The 20,181-nt window shown below is 47.7% G+C and overlaps 1 protein-coding gene across 1 annotated transcript; it reads right to left on the reverse strand.

Moving 5' to 3' along the window:
- Positions 1 to 16,106: 16,106 nt before the first annotated feature.
- Positions 16,107 to 19,495, reverse strand: LOC109753339 (uncharacterized). The gene is made up of 3 exons (XM_020312241.1): positions 19,382 to 19,495; positions 16,769 to 16,886; positions 16,107 to 16,669 (listed from the first exon to the last, which is right to left on the reverse strand). Exons 1-3 carry the CDS (start codon positions 19,493 to 19,495, stop codon positions 16,107 to 16,109), a joined length of 795 nt encoding a protein of 264 aa, XP_020167830.1.
- Between the last annotated feature and the right edge of the window lie 686 nt (positions 19,496 to 20,181).

Raw genomic sequence — 20,181 nt, forward strand, 5'->3', positions numbered from 1 at the left:
CAATCTGAGGGTTGGCCAGTCGTCGGATTCTGCCCTCGCGTAGGTAGTACGGAGGTGTTCGGGATGGAATCTAAACAATCTTGATCCAATTATATGGTCCTTGGAGGAGTTGTTTAGCGCAACGAACAAGGCAATCGGACTATACGGCTTAAACGCCCTCACTTAGCCATAGGAGTTTTATAATAAAGCATGGGCGCAGCCCCTGGTCCAAGCCAGGGTGCTGTCAGCATCTGATCGGGAAGTGCCGATCCTTCGCATAACGCGGAAAAAATCTCCAACGATTTTGTAACCCTCGAACAGCTGACCGGCTCTCGCCGTATCATGACAGTCAGTTTTCGGCTTTCTCTACTGAGGTGCTCGTCCGGTCAAGGCCAGGGCACAATCGCAGTAGTTCTCCCTTTACTACCCTAGCCAATGTAGCGGAACATAGGGTAGCAAGCACAGGAGCCGGGCAACCCAACTATTGACCAAAGACATGATTCGGAGCCAATGCATATAATGCTAAATTCGGGGTGCCGAACTTATCTATAAGAAGTGTTCGGACTTTGTTGCCGTGTTGTGGGGCGACAAGTAGGCCCTGGCGAATATGAAACGTACAAAAGAGTACCGATGCAGCCGATAAGCATATCGAAATAAAATGAAGTAAGAAGCGAAAACCGCAGAAACTGGGCCACAAACCGTTTTTATTATAACTGGATGGATACGTCAAGGCGTATCTTGTACAGATGGTGCGAGAAGTATCCGGGCTATTTGACATGCCGGAATCAATAGGGCGCAGCGTGCGGGTCCAAAGAAATAAGTATGAATACCGTCAAGAAGAACGTATAGAGGTTACCCTACACACCTGTGCTGCTTGCCTCCATTGTATGCCAATCCTTCTAAAGGATTTGCGACCAGGCCCGCGGAAAAAGGAACCTGAAACAAGAAAAAGAAGTGAAAGTATGTGTGTCCGGGATCGGTCTAGCCGAACTGTAGACACTGGATTATCTTGTGCCTCCATCGATGTCCATGGAATTTTGAGTGTGTAATTGTGTACGCGTGGTACGAATGCCACTACCTCATCGAGACTGGGACGGAGGCCGAATTGCTAATTGAGCTCTTGACGAGCCGCGCCGTCCTGTTGCAGTGAAGTCCGGAACCTCTTAATGATGTCCAGGGGTTCGACAGCCGTACTATGGTGCTGCTTGAGAAGGCCACTCTGTACCTCTGCTGCTAGGGCGGGGGTGTGCTCCTCTGTTCGGAGGGAGCGTTCCGTATTGCCATTGACTGTTATGACGTCGCGTGGACCGGGCATCTTGAGGTTGAGATAAGCATAGTGTGGCACTGCGTTGAATCTAGCAAACGCGGTTTGTCCGAGCAGTGCGTGGTAGCCGCTGCGGAAGGGGACGATATCGAAGATTAACTCTTCGCTTCGGAAGTTGTCCGGAGAACCGAAGACCACATCCAGCATGATTGAGCCCGTACAGCGGGCCTCTACACCTGGTATGACTCCTTTAAAGGTAGTCTTTGTTGGTTTGATTCGTGAGGGGTTAATGCCCATCTTCCGCACTGTGTCCTGATAGAGTAGATTGAGGCTGCTACCACCATCCATCAGGACTCGTGTTAGGTGAAACCCGTCAATAATTGGGTCGAGGACTAGTGCTACTGAACCGCTGTGGCGAATACTAGTTGGGTGATCTCGACGATCGAAGGTGATCGGGAACGACGACCACAGATTGAATTTTGGGGCGACTGGCTCTACCGCGTAGACGTCCCTAAGTGCTCGCTTACGCTCCCTTCTGGGGATGTGCGTAGCGTATATCATGTTCACCGTTTTGACTTGAGGGGGAAATTTCTTCTGCCCCCCAGTGTTCGGCTGTCGGGGCTCTTCGTCCTCGTCCTCACTTTGTGATCCCTTTTCTTTGTTTTTGGCATTTAACTTGCCAGCCTGCTTGAAGACCCAACAGTCCCTGTTGGTATGATTGGCTTGCTTATCCTGGGTGTCGTGAATCTGGTAAAGACGGTCGAGTATGCGGTCCAGGCTGGAAGGTCCTTCGTTGTTTCTTTTGTAGGGCTTCTTCCGTTGGCCGAACTTGGAGCCACTGAATCCGGCGTTGACTGTGGTGTCATCGGTGTTGTCGCCATTGCTTCGGCGTTTGTGTCTATTGCGCCGGAGCTTGCCGGTGCTGTTCTTGGCCTCAGTGGGGCCTGCCTTGCTGGCTGTGTTTTTGCTACGAGCCAGCAAGCTGTCCTCACCCACACAGAAGTGGGTCATGAGTGCCGTAAGGGCCGCCATAGACTTCGGCTTTTCTTGGCCGAGGTGACGTGGTATCCATTCGTCACGAATGCTGTGTTTGAAGGCTGCTAGGGCCTCGGCATCGGACAGTCAACGATCTGGTTCTTTTTTGTTAGGAACCTAGTCCAGAATTTTCTGGCTGATTCTCCAAGTTGTTGAACTATGTGGCTTAAATCGTCGGCGTCCGGTGGCCGGACATAGGTTCCTTGGAAGTTGTCTAGGAAGGCTTCTTCCAAGTCATTCCAGCTGCTGATAGAATTTTCAGGCAGGCTGTTAAGCCAGTGCCGAGCTGGCCCTTTGAGCTTTAGTGGGAGGTATTTAATGGCGTGGAGGTCATCTCCTCGAGCCGTATGGATATGGAGAATAAAATCCTCGATCCATACTGCGGGATCGGTTGTGCCGTCGTATGATTCGATATTGACGGGCTTGAACCCCTCAGGGAATTCGTGATCCAGTACTTCATCTATGAAGCAGAGAGGGTGTGCGGCGCCTCTATATCGGGTCGCGTCGTGGCATAGCTCTGATGGAGTCCGTCTGCGGTATTCGGCCCGGGCGTGGTTAGGTTTGTCACGTCCGAATAGGTAGCCGTCGTCGTGCCTTGAGGCACGTCCTCGCGATCCGTAGATCGATCTTGTATGTCCTGCTCTACTGTCCAGGGTCTGTCGGAGGTCGTACGTGTGACCCCAAACCCTTCCATCTCTATTTTTACGGGGCGGTGGGCAGGCTGCTGTTCGGCCTGAGTTGCCGCTTTATCCCGACCGTGGGGTGGCCGGTCGGCCGCCCTGTCTCGACCACGTGGTGGTCGTTCCGCACTACGCGAGGGAGATATGTGCTTCGGCACCTCCTCATCGAATTGAGGTAGCAGTCTGCATTTCGGGTAGCTCTTGGCTGGGCGCTTGGGGCTGTATTCTTCGGCTGTCAGGACATCAGTCCATTTGTCGACGAGCAGATCTTGTTCAGCTTGAAGCTGCTGCTGTTTCTTTTTCAGGCTCCTTGAAGTGGCTATGAGCTGAAGCTTAAAGCGCTCCTGCTCCAGAGGATCCTCAGGCACGATAAAGTCTTCGTTGCCGAGGCTTGTCTCCTCCTCGGAGGGTGGACGGTAACTATCGTCCTCCGAGTCATCTTCTATGGCCTGTTCATCAGGGTTATCTTGCCCATTGTCGTGTTCCTCCTGTTCAGATGCAGCTCCGACAGGGTCTTCATTGTTTTTGGCGTCGCCCGGAGTACTATTTTCTCTGGTGCTAGTGTTGCCATCCTTTGAGCGACGGGGCTTAGAACGGCGTTTGGGCCGCCGGCGCTTGGACTGCGTCTCAGAGGGTTTATTCGCATCTGGCTCTTCTTTGTCGTCGCCAGATCCTTTAGGTGTATCAACCATGTACACGTCGTACGAAGAGGTGGCCGTCCAACGTCCAGTAAATGGCGGGTCTTGGCCTTGCTCCTTGTCGGCATCGTCGTCCATGCCGTCGATGTCTTCGGAGCCATAGTCAAGTACGTCGGTTAAGTCATCGATAATGGCTATGAAGTGGGTGGCGGGTGGGAAGCAAAGTTCCTCGTCATCCGCCTCTAGCTCGAACCGAACATAGTTCGGCTGTGAGTCTTCCTCCAAGGACAAGTTCTTTAAAGAGTTTAGCACATCACCAAAAGGTGAGTGCTGGAAGATGTCTGCGGCGCTGAATTCGAAAATCGATAACCGATCCAGCTCGGTGTCTGCAGGCGTACCTGGTCCGGAACGTATAGCCGGAGACGAGTTCAGAGTTCCATTGACGCAAACATTGCAGGATGTAGAGTCCGTGTGCGGCTCCAACGCCGCAGACTTCATGGCCTCGGAGGGCACGATCTGCTTCGGTTCTGAGGCCGTTGCAGCGACATGAACCATCTCCTGGATGTGATCCGATGACAGCTTTAAGTCATGTTCATCGGAGCGAGGGGGAGCGATTGCCACGGTCTCGAATCCCTTGAAGATCAAGTCTCCATGGACGTCCGCGACGTAGTTCAAGCTTCCAAATCTGACCTGATGGCCAGGGGCGTAGCTATCGACCTGCTCCAGATGGCCAAGCGAGTTGGTCCGCAGTACGAAGTCGCCGAACACGAAAATCTGTCCGGGGAGGAAGGTTCCTCTTTGGACGGCGTCATTATCGACGATTGAAGGGGCCATCGAACCTTTAGTCGACGGCACAGTGTAACTCTCAATGAAAGCACCAATGTCGGTGTCAAAACCGGCGGATCTTGGGTAGGGGTCCCGAACTGTGCGTCTAGGATCGATGGTAACAGGAGACGGGGGACACGATGTTTACCCAGGTTCGGGCCCTCTCTATGGAGGTAATACCCTACTTCCTGCTTGATTGATCTTGATGAATATGAGTGTTACAAGAGTTGATCTACCACGAGATCGTAATGGCTAAACCCTAGAAGTCTAGCCTATGTGAATATGGTAATGAGTCTCTGGCCATCCGGACTACGCTCTCCGATTTATATAGACACCGGAGAGATCTAGGGTTACATAAGAAGGACTATTCATAGTTTGGTCGCCTAGCTTGCCTTCCACGCTAAGGAAAGATCAATCCGGCCACGGGTATAGTCTTCGGCCTTCATATCTTCACATCCCATCAGTCTGGCCCAATGAATAACAGGTCGGACGCCCGAGGACCCCTTAGTCCAGGACTCCCTCACCTGTCATGGCGTCCAAATACCTGATTATGGACACAGTCTGATAGCCAACGTATATCCCTGACTTACGGAGCGGGCCCATCGTCGATCGCTGAGGTGGTGGTATTGGTACATATACCTGGCAACCGAACCTACGAAGGTGGGAAATTTTCGGTGCCGACCCTTGCGCAAGTTGAACAGGAGAGTGGATGTTGTAGGCCGACGGTCTAAAGTTGATGAGATTGGCTGCGTGTAACACCGCGTGGCCCCAACATGTATTTGGTAAATTACAACCCTGAAGGAGCGGTCGGGCAATGAATTTAATTCTTTTAATCAATGCCTCGGCAAGTCCATTTTGCGTATGAACATGCGGTACCGAGTACTCAACTTTGATTCCCATTGCCATGCAATAATCATCGAACGCCTTTGAAGTAAATTCTCCGGCGTTGTCCATTCAAATAGACTTTATACGATAATCAGGAAAATTATTCCTCATTTGTATGATCTGAGAGATCAACTTTGCAAAGGCATGGTTCCTTGTTGACAGCAGGCAAACATTGGACCATTTAGAGGAAGCATCAATGAGCACGATGAAGTACCAAACGACCCCGTGAGGGGCTGAATTGGACTGCATATGTCCCCTTGGATATGTTCCAAGAACGCGGAGATTTCATCCCTCACCTTGAGGGGCGATGGCCTAATGACTAACTTCCCCGTGGCGCATGTGGAGCATACGAAATCATCGGGATTCGGGAAGTTCTCCACGTTAACATTATGACCATGCAAGTTGTCAATTATATTTCTCACCATCCTAAGTCAAGGGTGGAGCTTTCAAAAAAAAGTCAAGGGTGGCCTAACCTATCGTGCCAGAGGCAGAAGAGTTCAGAACTTCTAAAAACAGTCTTGAGGGTAGTGTACACGGGCGGTGCTACTATTTTAGTGTAGTATAGCCCTGTGTCGAACGAAGGAAGCCTTTCGATAACATGTTTACCATTTGCATCCCGCTTTGTGATGAGTAGGCACTCCTTGCCGTTCTCATCATCGGTCTCAATATGAAAACCATTGGCGCGGATGTCTCTCAATCTCAAAAGAGTACGAGTTGACTCTTGGTACAACAATGCATCATTAATTATCGAAGTTGTTCCCATAGGAAGTATAATAGTGGCTCGTCCGGAGCCAACTATGTGCGAACTGTAGCCGGCGATTGTCATAATACTTCCCGGAGATTTTTTAATAGACTCAAAGTACTTAGTTTCTCGTAAAATGGTATGTGTAGTTGCGCTATCGGCAAGGCACGTTTCCTCCATTCGGGCGCCACACGCGTTCTAAAATATGACATATAATTAATGTAATGAGGAAGACGCTGTTGGAAATATGCCCTAGAGGCAATGATAAAATGGTTATTATTGTATTTCCTTGTTCATGATAATTGTCTATTGTTCATGCTATAAGTGTACTAACTGGAAACCATAATGCATGTGTGAATACATAGACCACAACATGTCCCTAGTAAGCCTCTAGTTGACTAGCTCGTTGATCAATAGATGGTTATGGTTTCCTGACCATGGACATTGGATGTCATTGATAACGGGATCACATCATTAGGAGAATGATGTGATGGACAAGACCCAATCCTAAGCATAGCACAAGATCGTGTAGTTCGTTTGCTAAGAGCTTTTCTAATGTCAAGTATCATTTCCTTAGACCATGAGATTGTGCAACTCCCGGATACCGTAGGAATGCTTTGGGTGTACCAAACGTCACAACGTAACTGGGTGGCTATAAAGGTGCATTACAGGTATCTCCGAAAGTGTCTGTTGGGTTGGCACGAATCGAGACTGGGATTTGTCACTCCGTATGACGGAGAGGTATCTCTGGGCCCACTCGGTAATGTATCATCATAATGAGCTCAATGTGACTAAGTAGTTAGTCACGGGATCATGCATTACAGAACGAGTAAAGTGACTTGCCGGTAACGAGATTGAACGAGGTATTGGGATACCGATGATCGAATCTCGGGCAAGTAACATACCGATTGACAAAGGGAATTGCGATTGATTGAATCCTCGACATCATGGTTCATCCGATGAGATCATCGTGGAACATGTGGGAGCCAACATGTGTATCCAGATCCCGCTATTGGTTATTGGCCGGAGAGATGTCTCGGTCATGTCTGCATGGTTCCCGAACCCGTAGGGTCTACACACTTAAGGTTCGGTGACACTAGAGTTGTTATGAGAAATTATATGTGGTTACCGAAGGTTGTTCGGAGTCCCGGATAGGATCCCGGACGTCACGAGGAGTTCCGGAATGGTCCGGCGGTGAAGATCGATATATTGGACGAAGGGTATTGGAGTCCGGAAGTGTTCCGGGGGTACCAGGCTATGGCCAGGATGACCGAAAGGTGTTTCGGAGCCCCGGCAAGTGTTGGAGGGCCTCATGGGCCAAAGGGGAAGGGGCAAACCAGCCCACTAAGGGGTGGTGCGCCCCCCCACACCCTTTCCCACGTTACTTGGGAAGGTGGGGCGCCTCCACCTGGCTTGGGAGGCAAGCCTCCACCTGCTTGGCTTGGGGGGCAAGTCTCCCTAGGATTTTCCCTAGGGAGATCCAATCTGCTTGGCCGCCGCCCCCTAGGGGAAACCCTAGGGCGCCTCCCCCTCTCCCCTTGCCCCTATATATAGTGGAGGGGTGGGAGGGCAGCCGCACCTCTTCCCTGGCGCAGCCCTCCCTCCTCATACACCTCCTCCTCCTCCTCCGTAGTGCTTAGCGAAGCTCTGCCGGAGAACCACGAGCTCCATTGCCACCACGCCGTCGTGCTGCTGGAGTTCTTCCTCAACTTCTCTCCCCTTGCTGGATCAAGAAGGAGGAGACGTCCCCGGGCTGTGTTGAACGCGGAGGCGCCGTCCATTCGGCGCTAGATCGGATCTTCCGCGATTTGAATCGCCACGAGTACGACTCCATCAACTGCGTTCTTGTAACGCTTCCGCTTAGCGATCTTCAAGGGTATGAAGATGCACTCCCTCTCTCTCGTTGCTAGCATCTCCTAGATTGATCTTGGTGACACGTAGAATTTTTTTGAATTATTGCTATGTTCCGCAACAGTGGCATCATGAGCTAGGTCTATGCGTAGATTCTATGCACGAGTAGAACACAAAGTAGTTGTGGGCGATGATTTGTTCAATTTGCTTGCCGTTACTAGTCTTATCTTGATTCGGCGGCATTGTGGGACGAAGCGGCCCGAACCGACCTTACACGTACACTTACGTGAGACAGGTTCCACCGATTGACATGCACTTGATGCATAAGGTGGCTAGCGGGTGTCTGTCTCTCCCACTTTAGTCAGATCGGATTCGATGAAGAGGGTCCTTATGAAGGGTAAATAGCAATTGGCATATCACCGTTGTGGCTTTTGCGTAGGTAAGAAACGTTCTTGCTAGAAACCCATAGCAGCCACGTAAAACATGCAACAACAATTAGAGGATGTCTAACTTGTTTTTGCAGGGTATGCTATGTGATGTGATATGGCCAAAAGGATGTGATGAATTATATATATGTGATGTATGAGATTGAGCATGTTCTTGTAATAGGAATGACGACTTGCATGTCAATGAGTATGACAACCGGCAGGAGCCATAGGAGTTGTCTTAATTTATTGTATGACCTGCGTGTCAATGAAAAACACCATGTAATTACTTTACTTTATTGCTAACCGTTAGCCATAGTAGTAGAAGTAATAGTTGGCGAGACAACTTCATGAAGACACGATGATGGAGATCATGGTGTCATGCCGGTGACGAAGGTGATCATGCCGCGCCTCGAAGATGGAGATCAAAGGCGCAAGATGATATTGACCATATCATGTCACTTTATGATTTGCATGTGATGTTTGTCATGTTTACATCTTATTTGCTTAGAACGACGGTAGCATAAATAAGATGATCCCTCACTAAAATTTCAAGAGATGTGTTCCCCTAACTGTGCACCGTTGCAAAGGTTCGTTGTTTCAAAGCACCACGTGATGATTGGGTGTGATAGATTCTAACATTCGCATACAACGGGTGTAAGCCAGTTTTACACATGCGAAACACTTAGGTTGACTTGACGAGCCTAGCATGTACAGACATGGCCTCGGAACACAAGAGACCGAAAGGTCGAACATGAGTCGTATAGTAGATACGATCAACATGGAGATGTTCACCGATGATGACTAGTCCATCTCACGTGATGATCGGACACGGCCTAGTTGACTCGGATCATGTATCACTTAGATGAATAGAGGGATGTCTATCTGAGTGGGAGTTCATTAAATAATTAGATGAACTTAATTATCATGAACATAGTCAAAAGGTCTTTGCAAATTATGTCGTAGCTTACGCCTTAGTTCTACTGTTCAAGATATGTTCCTAGAGAAAATTTAGTTGAATGTTGATAGTAGCAATTATGCGGACTGGGTCCGTAAACTGAGGATTGTTCTCATTGCTGCACAGAAGGCTTATGTCCTTAATGCACCGCTCAGTGTGCTGAACCTTGAGTGTCGTTTGTGGATGTTGCGAACATCTGACATGCACGTTTTGATGACTACGTGATAGTTCAGTGCGTAATGTTAAAACGGTATAGAATTGAGGCACCGAAGACGTTTTTGAAACGTCGCAAAACATATGAGATGTTTCAAGGGCTGAAATTGGGATTTCAGGCTTGTGCCCACGTCAAGAGGTGTGAGACCTCCGACAAGTTTCTTAAGCCTACAAACTAAGGGAGAAAAGCTCAATCGTTGAGCATGTGCTCAGATTGTCTGAGTACTACAATCGCTTGAATCGAGTGGGAGTTAATCTTCCAGATGAGATAGTGATGGTTCTCCAAAGACACTGCCACCAATCTACTGGAGCTTCGTGATGAACTATAACATATCAGGGATAGATATGATGGTCCTTGAGCTATTCGCTATGTTTGACACCGCGAAAGTAGAAATCAAGTAGGAGCATCAATTGTTGATGGTTAGTAAAACCACTAGTTTCAAGAAGGGCAGGGGAAAGAAGGGATACTTCATGAAACGGCAAATCAGTTGCTGCTCTAGTGAAGAAACCCAAGGTTGAACCCAAACCCGAGACTAAGTGCTTCTGTAATGAGGGGAACGGTCACTGAAGCAGAACTACCCTAGATACTTGGTAGATGAGAAGGCAGGCAAGGTCAACAGAAGTATATTGGATATACGTTATATTAATGTGTACTTTACTAGTACTCCTAGTAGCACCAGGGTATTAGATACCGGTTCGGTTGCTAAGTGTTGGAAACTCGAAATAAAAGGCTACGGAATAAATGGAGACTAGCTAAAGGTAAGATGACGATATGTGTTGGAAGTGTTTCCAAGGTTGATGTGATCAAACATCGCACACTCCCTCTACCATCGAGATTGGTGTTAAACCTAAATAATCGTTATTTGGTGTTTGCGTTGAGCATAGACATGATTGGATTATGTTTATCGCAATACGGTAATTCATTTAAGGAGAATAATGGTTACTCTGTTTATTTGAGTAATACCTTAAATGGTCTTGCACCTAAAATGAATGGTTCATTGAATCTCGATCGTAGTGATACACATGTTCATGCCAAACGATATAAAATAGTAATGATAGTACCACATACTTGAGGCACTGCCATTTGAGTCATATTGGTATAAAACGCATGAAGAAGCTCCATGTTGATGGATCTTTGGACTCACTCGTTTTTGAAGATTGAGACATGTGAACCATGTCTATTGGTAGATATGCATGAAGGAACTCCATACAGATGGATCGTTTGGACTCACTTGATTTTGAATCACTTGAGACATGCAAATCATAACACATGGGCAAGATGACTGAAAGGCCTCGCTTTCAGTAAGATGGAACAAGAGAGCAACTTGTTGGAAGTAATACATTTGATGTGTGCAGTCCAATGAGTGCTGAGGCACGCAGTGGATATCGTTATGTTCTTACTTCACAGATGATTTGAGTAGATGCTAAGAATATTTCTTTGATGAAACACAAGTCTGAATTATTGAAAGGTTCAAGTAATTTCAGAGTGAAGTTGAAGATCGTCGTGACAAGAGGATAAAATGTCTATGATATGATCATAGAGATATCTGAGTTACGAGTTTGGCACACAATTAAGACATTGTGGAAATTGTTTCACAACTAATACCGCCTGGAACACCATAGTGTGATGGTGTGTCCGAACATCATAACTGCATCCTATTGGATATGGTGCATACCATGATGTGTCTTATCGGGTTACCACTATCGTTTATGGGTTAGGCATTAGAGACAACCACATTCACTTTAAATAGGGCACCACGCAATTCCGTTGAGACGACACCGTATGAACTATGGTTTAGAGAAACCTAAGCTGTCGTTTCTTAAAAGTTTGGGGCTACGACGCTTATGTGAAGAAGTTTCAGGCTGATAAGCTCGAACCCAAAGCGGATAAATGCATCTTCATAGAATACTCAAAACAGTTGGGTATACCTCCTATTTCAGATCCGGTAGCAAAGTGATTGTTTCTAGAAACAGGTCCTTTGTCGAGGAAAAGTTTCTCTCGAAAGAGTTGAGTGGGAGGATGGTGGAGACTTGATGAGGTTATTGAACCATCACTTCAACTAGTGTGTAGCAGGGCACAGGAAGTTGTTCCTGTGGCACCTACACCAATTGAAGTGGAAGCTTATGATAGTGATCATGAAACTTCGGATCAAGTCACTACCAAACCTCGTAAGTCGACAAGGATGCGTACTACTTCAGAGTGGTACGTAATCCTGTCTTGGAAGTCATGTTGCTAGACAACAATGAACCTACGAGCTATGGAGAAGCGATGGTGAGCCCGGATTCCGACGAATGGCTCGAGGCCATAAAATCCGAGAGGATCCATATATGAAAACAAAGTATAGACTTTGAAAGAACTACTTGATAGTCGTAAGGCTGTTGGGTACAGATGGATTTTAAAAGGAAGACGGACAATAATGGTAAGTGTCACCGTTAAGAAAGCTCGACTTGCCGTTAAGATGTTTTCCGACAAGTTCAAAGAGTTGACTACGATGAGACTTTCTCACTCATAGCGATGCTAAGAGTCTGTTGGAATTATATTAGCAGTTACTGCATTATTTATGAAATCTTGCAGATGGGATGTCAAAACATTGTTTCCTCGACGATTTTCTTGAGGAAAGGTTGTATGTGATACAACCAGGAGGTTTTGTCAATCCTGAAAGATGCTAACAAGTATGCAAAGCTCCAGCAATCCTTCTAAGGACTGGAGTAAGCATCTCGGAGTTGGAATGTATGCTTTGATGAGATGATCAAAGATTTTGGGTTTATACAAAGTTTATGAGAAACTTGTATTTCCAAAGAAGTGAGTGGGAGCACTATAGAATTACTGATGAGTATATGTTGTTGACATATTGTTGATCAGAAATGATGTAGAATTTCTGGAAAGCATATAGGGTTATTTGAAAGTGTTTTTTAATGGAAAACCTGGATTAAGCTACTTGAACATTGAGCATCAAGATCTATAAGGATAGATAAAAACGCTTAATAGTACTTTCAAATGAATACGTACCGTGACAAGATTTTGAAGGAGTTCAAATTAGATCAGCAAAGAAGGAGTTCTTGGCTGTGTTACAAGGTGTGAGTATTGAGTAAGACTCAAGACCTGACCACGGCAGAAGAGAGAGAAAGGACGAAGGTCGTCCCCTATGCTTTAGACGTAGACTCTACAGTATGCTATGCTGTGTACCACACCTGAAGTGTGCCTTGCCATGAGTTAGTCAAGGGGTACAATAGTGATCCAGGAATGGATCACATGACAACGGTCGAACTTATCCTTAGTAACTAGTGGACTAAGGAATTTTCTCGATTATGGAGGTGGTAAAAGAGTTCGTCGTAAAGGGTTACGTCGATGCAAACTTTGACACTAATCCAGATGACTCTGAGTAGTAAACCGGATTCGTATAGTAGAGCAGTTATTTGGAATAGCTCCAAGTAGCGCGTGGTAGCTGCATCTACAAGATGACATAGAGATTTGTAAAGCACACACGGATCTAAAAGGTTTAGACCCGTTGACTAATAACCTCTCTCACAAGCGAGATATGAACAAACCCCATGGGTGTTGGATTCATTACAATCACATAGTGAGGTGAACTAGATTATTGACTCTAGTGCAAGTGGGAGACTGTTGGAAATATGCCCTAGAGGCAATGATAAAATGGTTATTATTGTATTTCCTTGTTCATGATAATTTTCTATTGTTCATGCTATAAGTGTATTAACTGGAAACCGTAATGCATGTGTGAATACATAGACCACAACATGTCCCTAGTAAGCCTCTAGTTGACTAGCTCGTTGATCGATAGATGGTTATGGTTTCCTGACCATGGACATTAGATGTCATTGATAACGGGATCACATCATTACGAGAATGATGTGATGGACAAGACCCAATCCTAAGCATAGCACAAGATCGTGTAGTTCGTTTGCTAAGAGCTTTTCTAATGTCAAGTATCATTTCCTTAGACCATGAGATTGTGCAACTCCCGGATACCGTAGGAATGCTTTGGGTGTACCAAACGTCACAACGTAACTGGGTGGCTATAAAGGTGCATTACAGGTATCTCCGAAAGTGTCTGTTGGGTTGGCACGAATCGAGACTGGGATTTGTCACTCCGTATGACGGAGAGGTATCTCTGGGCCCACTCGGTAATGTATCATCATAATGAGCTCAATGTGACTAAGTAGTTAGTCACGGGATCATGCATTACAGAACGAGTAAAGTGACTTGCCGGTAACGAGATTGAACGAGGTATTGGGATACCGATGATCAAATCTCGGGCAAGTAACATATCGGTTGACAAAGGGAATTGCATACGGGATTGATTGAATCCTCGACATCGTGGTTCATCCGACGGGATCATCGTGGAACATGTGGGAGCCAACATGGGTATCCAGATCCCGCTGTTGGTAATTGGCCGGAGAGATGTCTCGGTCATGTCTGCATGGTTCTCGAACCCGTAGGGTCTACACACTTAAGGTTCAGTGACGCTAGAGTTGTTATGAGAAATTATATGTGGTTACCGAAGGTTTTTCGGAGTCCCGGATAGGATCCCGGAAGTCACGAGGAGTTCCGGAATGGTCCGGCGGTGAAGATCGATATATTGGACGAAGGGTATTGGAGTCCGGAAGTGTTCCGGGGGTACCAGGCTATGGCCAGCATGACCGAAAGGTGTTCCGAGAGCCCCGGCAAGTGTTGGAGGGCCTCATGGGCCAAAGGGGAAGGGGCAAACCAGCCCACTAAGGGGTGGTGCGCCCCCCACACCCTTTCCCACGTTACTTGGGAAGGTGGGGCGCCTCCACCTGGCTTGGGAGGCAAGCCTCCACCTGCTTGGCTTGGGGGGCAAGTCTCCCTAGGATTTTCCCTAGGGAGATCCAATCTGCTTGGCCGCCGCCCCCTAGGGGAAACCCTAGGGTGCCTCCCCCTCTCTCCTTGCCCCTATATATAGTGGAGGGGTGGGAGGGCAGCCGCACCTCTTCCCTGGCGCAGCCCTCCGTCCTCATACACCTCCTCCTCCTCCTCCGTAGTGCTTAGCGAAGCTCTGCCGGAGAACCACGAGCTCCATTGCCACCACGCCGCCGTGCTGCTGGAGTTCTTCCTCAACTTCTCCTCTCCCCTTGCTGGATCAAGGAGGAGACGTCCCCGGGCTGTACATGTGTTGAACGCGGAGGCGCCGTCCGTTCGGCGCTAGATCGGATCTTCCGCGATTTGAATCGCCGCGAGTACGACTCCATCAACCGCGTTCTTGCAACGCTTCCACTTAGCGATATTCAAGGGTATGAATATGCACTCCCTCTCTCTCGTTGCTAGCATCTCCTAGATTGATCTTGGTGACACGTAGAATTTTTTTGAATTATTGCTACGTTCCCCAACAGTGGCATCATGAGCTAGGTCTATGCGTAGATTCTATGCACGAGTAGAACACAAAGTAGTTGTGGGCGATGATTTGTTCAATTTGCTTGCCGTTACTAGTCTTATCTTGATTCGGCGGCATTGTGGGATGAAGCGGCCCGGACCGACCTTACACGTACACTTACGTGAGACAGGTTCCACCGACTGACATGCACTTGATGCATAAGGTGGCTAGCGGGTGTCTGTCTCTCCCACTTTAGTCGGATCGGATTCGATGAAGAGGGTCCTTATGAAGGGTAAATAGCAATTGGCATATCACCGTTGTGGCTTTTGCGTAGGTAAGAAACGTTCTTGCTAGAAACCCATAGCAGCCACGTAAAACATGCAACAACAATTAGAGGACATCTAACTTGTTTTTGCAGGGTATGCTATGTGATGTGATATGGCCAAAAGGATGTGATGAATTATATATATGTGATGTATGAGATTGATCATGTTCTTGTAATTGGAATCATGACTTGCATGTCGATGAGTATGAAAACCAGCAGGAGCCATAGGAGTTGTCTTAATTTATTGTATGACCTGTGTGTCAATGAAAAACGCCATGTAATTACTTTACTTTATTGCTAATCGTTAGCCATAGTAGTAGAAGTAATAGTTGGCGAGACAACTTCTTGAAGACACGATGATGGAGATCATGGTGTCATGCCGGTGACGAAGGTGATCATGCCGCGCCTCGAAGATGGAGATCAAAGGCGCAAGATGATATTGGCCATATCATGTCACTTTATGATTTGCATGTGATGTTTCTCATGTTTACATCTTATTTGCTTAGAACGACGGTAGCATAAATAAGATGATCCCTCACTAAAATTTCAAGAGATGTGTTCCCCCTAACTGTGCACCGTTGCGAAGGTTCGTTGTTTTGAAGCACCACGCATACAACGGGTGTAAGCCAGTTTTACACATGCGAAACACTTAGGTTGACTTGACGAGCCTAGCATGTACAGACATCTAGTTGCGGCACCGTCGAGGCGACCATGTGGTCAACCTCCATGGCAACATGGGTGTCATTAGAGACCACCAAAGCCGCCGCGATGGGCACCACGGGGGTCGCCTCTATGGGCGCAGCAGGGGGCGTAGAGATCATCACGGGTGCCGCCACGGGCGCTGGTGTTGCTCCCTCCTGAACCAAGGTGAGGTGCGTTTCACGCGTCTTCCGAGCCTTGTATGCATCAACGACCTCCTGTGGTGCGCGACACTAGCGGGAGAAATGCTCCACAGAGCCACACCGGAAGCAGTCCTGAGGCCTCTGCCCTCCCTTGCCCGGCTTTTGCTGCTTAGCCTGGGTGGAGGATTGAGGGCCCTTCTTCTTGCCCTTGCGTCCCCTCTTCTTCTGTTGAGGCTTGCGGACTTTGAGAGCGTTCACCTCCTGGCGAGAACTCCCCCCAAGTGGTTGCGCGACAAAGTTCTTTTTCAGAACCTCGTCCTGCGCCTCCGCCACCTTGAGGACGTCAATCAACTCTGAATACCTCGTGTAGTTGCCCTGGCGGTAGTTCCGTGAGGACTGGACCGCGTCAGGGTGGAAAGTGGATAGGGTTTTCTCAATCTTCTGGGTGTCGGTAATCTCAGTACCACACAACCGAAGAGTCGTACAAATCCGGTGCAGAGCCGAATTGTATTCCCCAACCGTCTTGAAGTCCGCAAACCTCAGACGTATCCACTCTGCCTCTGCACGTGGCTTCACAGTGTACTTCAGCCGCTCAAACCGCTGCTGAAGAGCGGTCCAAAGGCCAGAAGCACTACGCTCAACCATATACTCATCTTTCAGAGTAGGTGACAGGTGATGACGGAGAAAATGCAGAGCCTACGCATTCTTACTTTCGAACTTGGGACCAGTGGGGTCCAGCTGGGTCCCCTTACCGATCGCCCTCAGGAGGCTTTTGCCCTGGAGAAAGATCTCACAGTCTGAGGACCATGACAGGTAGTTCAGCCCTGTCTGGGCCAACTCAACAAACTCCTTGTTGACAATTCCGACCATCTGTGATTTATGCAAAAATCATGAGATTACAGTAGGTAATCTTTTGCACAAATGCGATGTTGGTAAACTTATTCAATAAAAATGACGTTCCATTATTTAAAACATGTTCTTATATGACTTACTTAATGATTAAGAGTGCTAAACAATTAATCTACAATAGTAAAATCATACAATAGAAACATGTTTACAAAAGATAGCATGTTAAGCGCATTTAGTACGTGAGAACTAGCCAAAAAATTGAATTCCCGAGACATTTTAACGCCCAAATGCGTGTTTTCAGCGAAAACAGACAATTCCAGGGGCTTCTACGTGAAATATTACAGCAGGAATAAAATACACATAAAAACAGAAAATTGCAGGGACTAGAATGCAAAACACCGCGCGCGCGTGTAGTCCGGCTTGGCCCGGCTAGGCAGCAGACCTAGAATGGGCCATCGGCCCGATTTGCCAGCAGCCGCACCTCTCTCTCATCTTTTTTCCGAAATATTACAGCAGGAATAAAATACGCGTAAAAACAGAAAATTGCAGGGACTAGAATGCAAAAACCGCGCGCGCGTGTAGTCCGGCTTGGCCCGTTTAGGCAGCGGGCCTAGAATGGGCCGTCGGCCCGATTTGCCAGCAGCCGCACCTCTCTCTCATCTTTTTTTAGTGAAGAAGAGAACGCCTCATGGGCCGGGGCGCATCTCGGGCTAGCAGCTGGTGCCAGGCCGGCCCACACTGCCCACATGTCGGGGCGACGATATGGTTCTTGCTCCCAAGTGGGCAGGTGGCGGCGGATGCTACCTCTTGAGCATGCGTTGGTTTTCCTTTAAAGAGGAAAGGGTGATGCAGCAAAGTAGCGTAATTATTTCCCTCAGTTTTTGAGAACCAAGGTATCAATCCAGTAGGAGATAACACGCAAGTCACCTAGTACCTGCACAAACAATCAAGAACCTTGCAACCAACACAATAAAGCGGTTGTCAATCCCTTCACGGTCACTCGCAAAAGTGAGATCTAATAAAGATAATAAGATAAATATTTTTGGTATTTTTGTTGTATAGATTGGAAAGTAAAGATTGCAAAATAGTAAAACGAGATGTGATGTAAATAAAAGAGATGCAATATAATAAGAAAGAGACCCGGGGGGCATAGGTTTCACTAGTGGCTTCTCTCAAGATAGCATATATTACGGTGGGTGAACAAATTACTGCCGAGCAATTGATAGAAAAGCGCATAGTTATGAGAATATCTAGGCAGGATCATGAATATAGGCATCACGTCCGTGTCAAGTAGACCGAAACGATTCTGCATCTACTACTATTACTCCACACATCGACCGCTATCTAGCATGCATCTAGAGTATTAATTTCATAAGAACAGAGTAACGCATTAAGCAAGATGACATGATGTAGAGGGATAAACTCAAGCAATATGATATAAACCCCATCTTTTTATCCTCGATGGCAACAATACAATGTGTGCCTTGCTGCCCCTACTGTCACTGGGAAAGGACACCGCAAGATTGAACCCAAAGCTAAGCACTTCTCCCATTGCAAGAAATATCAATCTAGTAGGCCAAACTAAACTGATAATTCGAAGAGACTTGCAAAGATATCAAATCATGCATATAAGAATTTAGAGAAGAACCAAATATTATTCATAGATAAAATTGATCATAAATCCACAATTCATCAGATCTCGGCAAACACACCGCAAAAGAGTATTACATCGAATAGATCTCCAAGAACATCGAGGAGAACTTTGTATTGAGAACCAAAGAGAGAGAAGAAGCCATCTAGCTAATAACTATGGACCCGAAGGTCTGTGGTAAACTGCTCACAAATCATTGAAGAGGCTATGGTGTTGATGTAGAAGCCCTTCGTGATCGATTCCCCCTCCGGCAGATCGCCGGAAAAGTGGTTTCGCGGCTCCCCTTGATGTTTTTAGGGTATAAGAGTATATATAGGCGAAAGAAGTATGTCGGTGGAGCTCCGTGGGGCCCACGAGGGTGGGGGCGCGCCTACCCCCCGGGCGCGCCCTCCTGCCTCGTGGCCGCCTCGCGGAGTTCCAGACTTCAACCCCAAGTCTTCTGGATTGCGTTTGTTCCAAGAAAGATCATCGTGAAGGTTTCATTTCGTTTGGATTCCGTTTGGTATTCCTTTTCTGCAAAACACTTAAATAGGCAAAAAAACAGAAACTGGCACTGGGCCTTCGGTTAATAGGTTAGTCCCAAAAATAATATAAAAGAGCATATTAAAGCCCATTAAACATCCAAAACAGATAATATAATAGCATGGAACAATAAAAAATTATAGATACGTTGGAGACGTATCAGCGGCGGCCATAGTCCGAGGCGGCGGCAACGGCCATGGCACGCGGCGGTCACGGCACGCGGTGACGGCGGCCAGCAGGGCGCGGCCATCAGTGACGGCGGCTACAATGCATGGAGACGCCAACTACGGCTACGTCGCGCGGCGACCAGTGCCAGGCCAGCACGCACGCCGGGCGCGGTTACCACGCGCGCACGCGGCGGCCACCTGCAGCCGGGCGGCGACCAGCGGAGCCGTGGCCAGCAGAGCACGTGGCGGCGCGAGCGTGCAGCGGGCACGGGTATGGCCAGGTGGTCCATGGCGACGCAGTGGATGCTTGGTACGGCGTCATCTGGACGTCGGCATCGGGATCTCAAAAACTTCATCGTGTTCATCGGGAACGTCGACGGCGCGTGGCACAACAGGTGCGTTGCGGAGGTACCGTGACCATCTGGGTCACGATCTGTACCGACTCCCTATAGTGCAGTCAACAAATCTCTCATGATCCAAGAACATCGACATTGGTCGGCGACGTACTCGTCAGCCGGTTCTTGGGAGAGAATTCCACACCATAGGTAGATTGAATCCGAAAAATAAACTAATCGCAAAAACAGAATCGTGATGACATGAGGAATCCATTTTTGCAAGAAGGGAGATCGGATCTTATACCTCCGCGTGAATGACGAAAGCCTGCTTGATGCAGGCTTGACGCAGGCTTGATGGAGAGTTGGTGGAGCGAGAGCGAGCGTCGTAGCCGAAGTAATCAAACATGCAAAAGTAGATGAACATAGGGAAGTATGGAGGAGACGATCTTTATTAATCAATGATCAACTGTTACAATGATTGCTCATCGTCTCTTTATATAGGGGTAGGGGGTCAAGAGATAAGTACCCATATAACGTAAAATGTGGAACCGGGAGGGGCTATCCCGTGCGCTTTGCACGTAGCCTCCAGCTCCCATGATGTGGGTCGGTTTCCCAACAACATGCACACCATTTTTTTCTTC

The sequence above is a fragment of the Aegilops tauschii genome, chromosome 7 (genome assembly GCF_002575655.3).
Source record: "Aegilops tauschii subsp. strangulata cultivar AL8/78 chromosome 7, Aet v6.0, whole genome shotgun sequence".
NCBI classification, from domain to species: Eukaryota; Viridiplantae; Streptophyta; class Magnoliopsida; order Poales; family Poaceae; genus Aegilops; species Aegilops tauschii.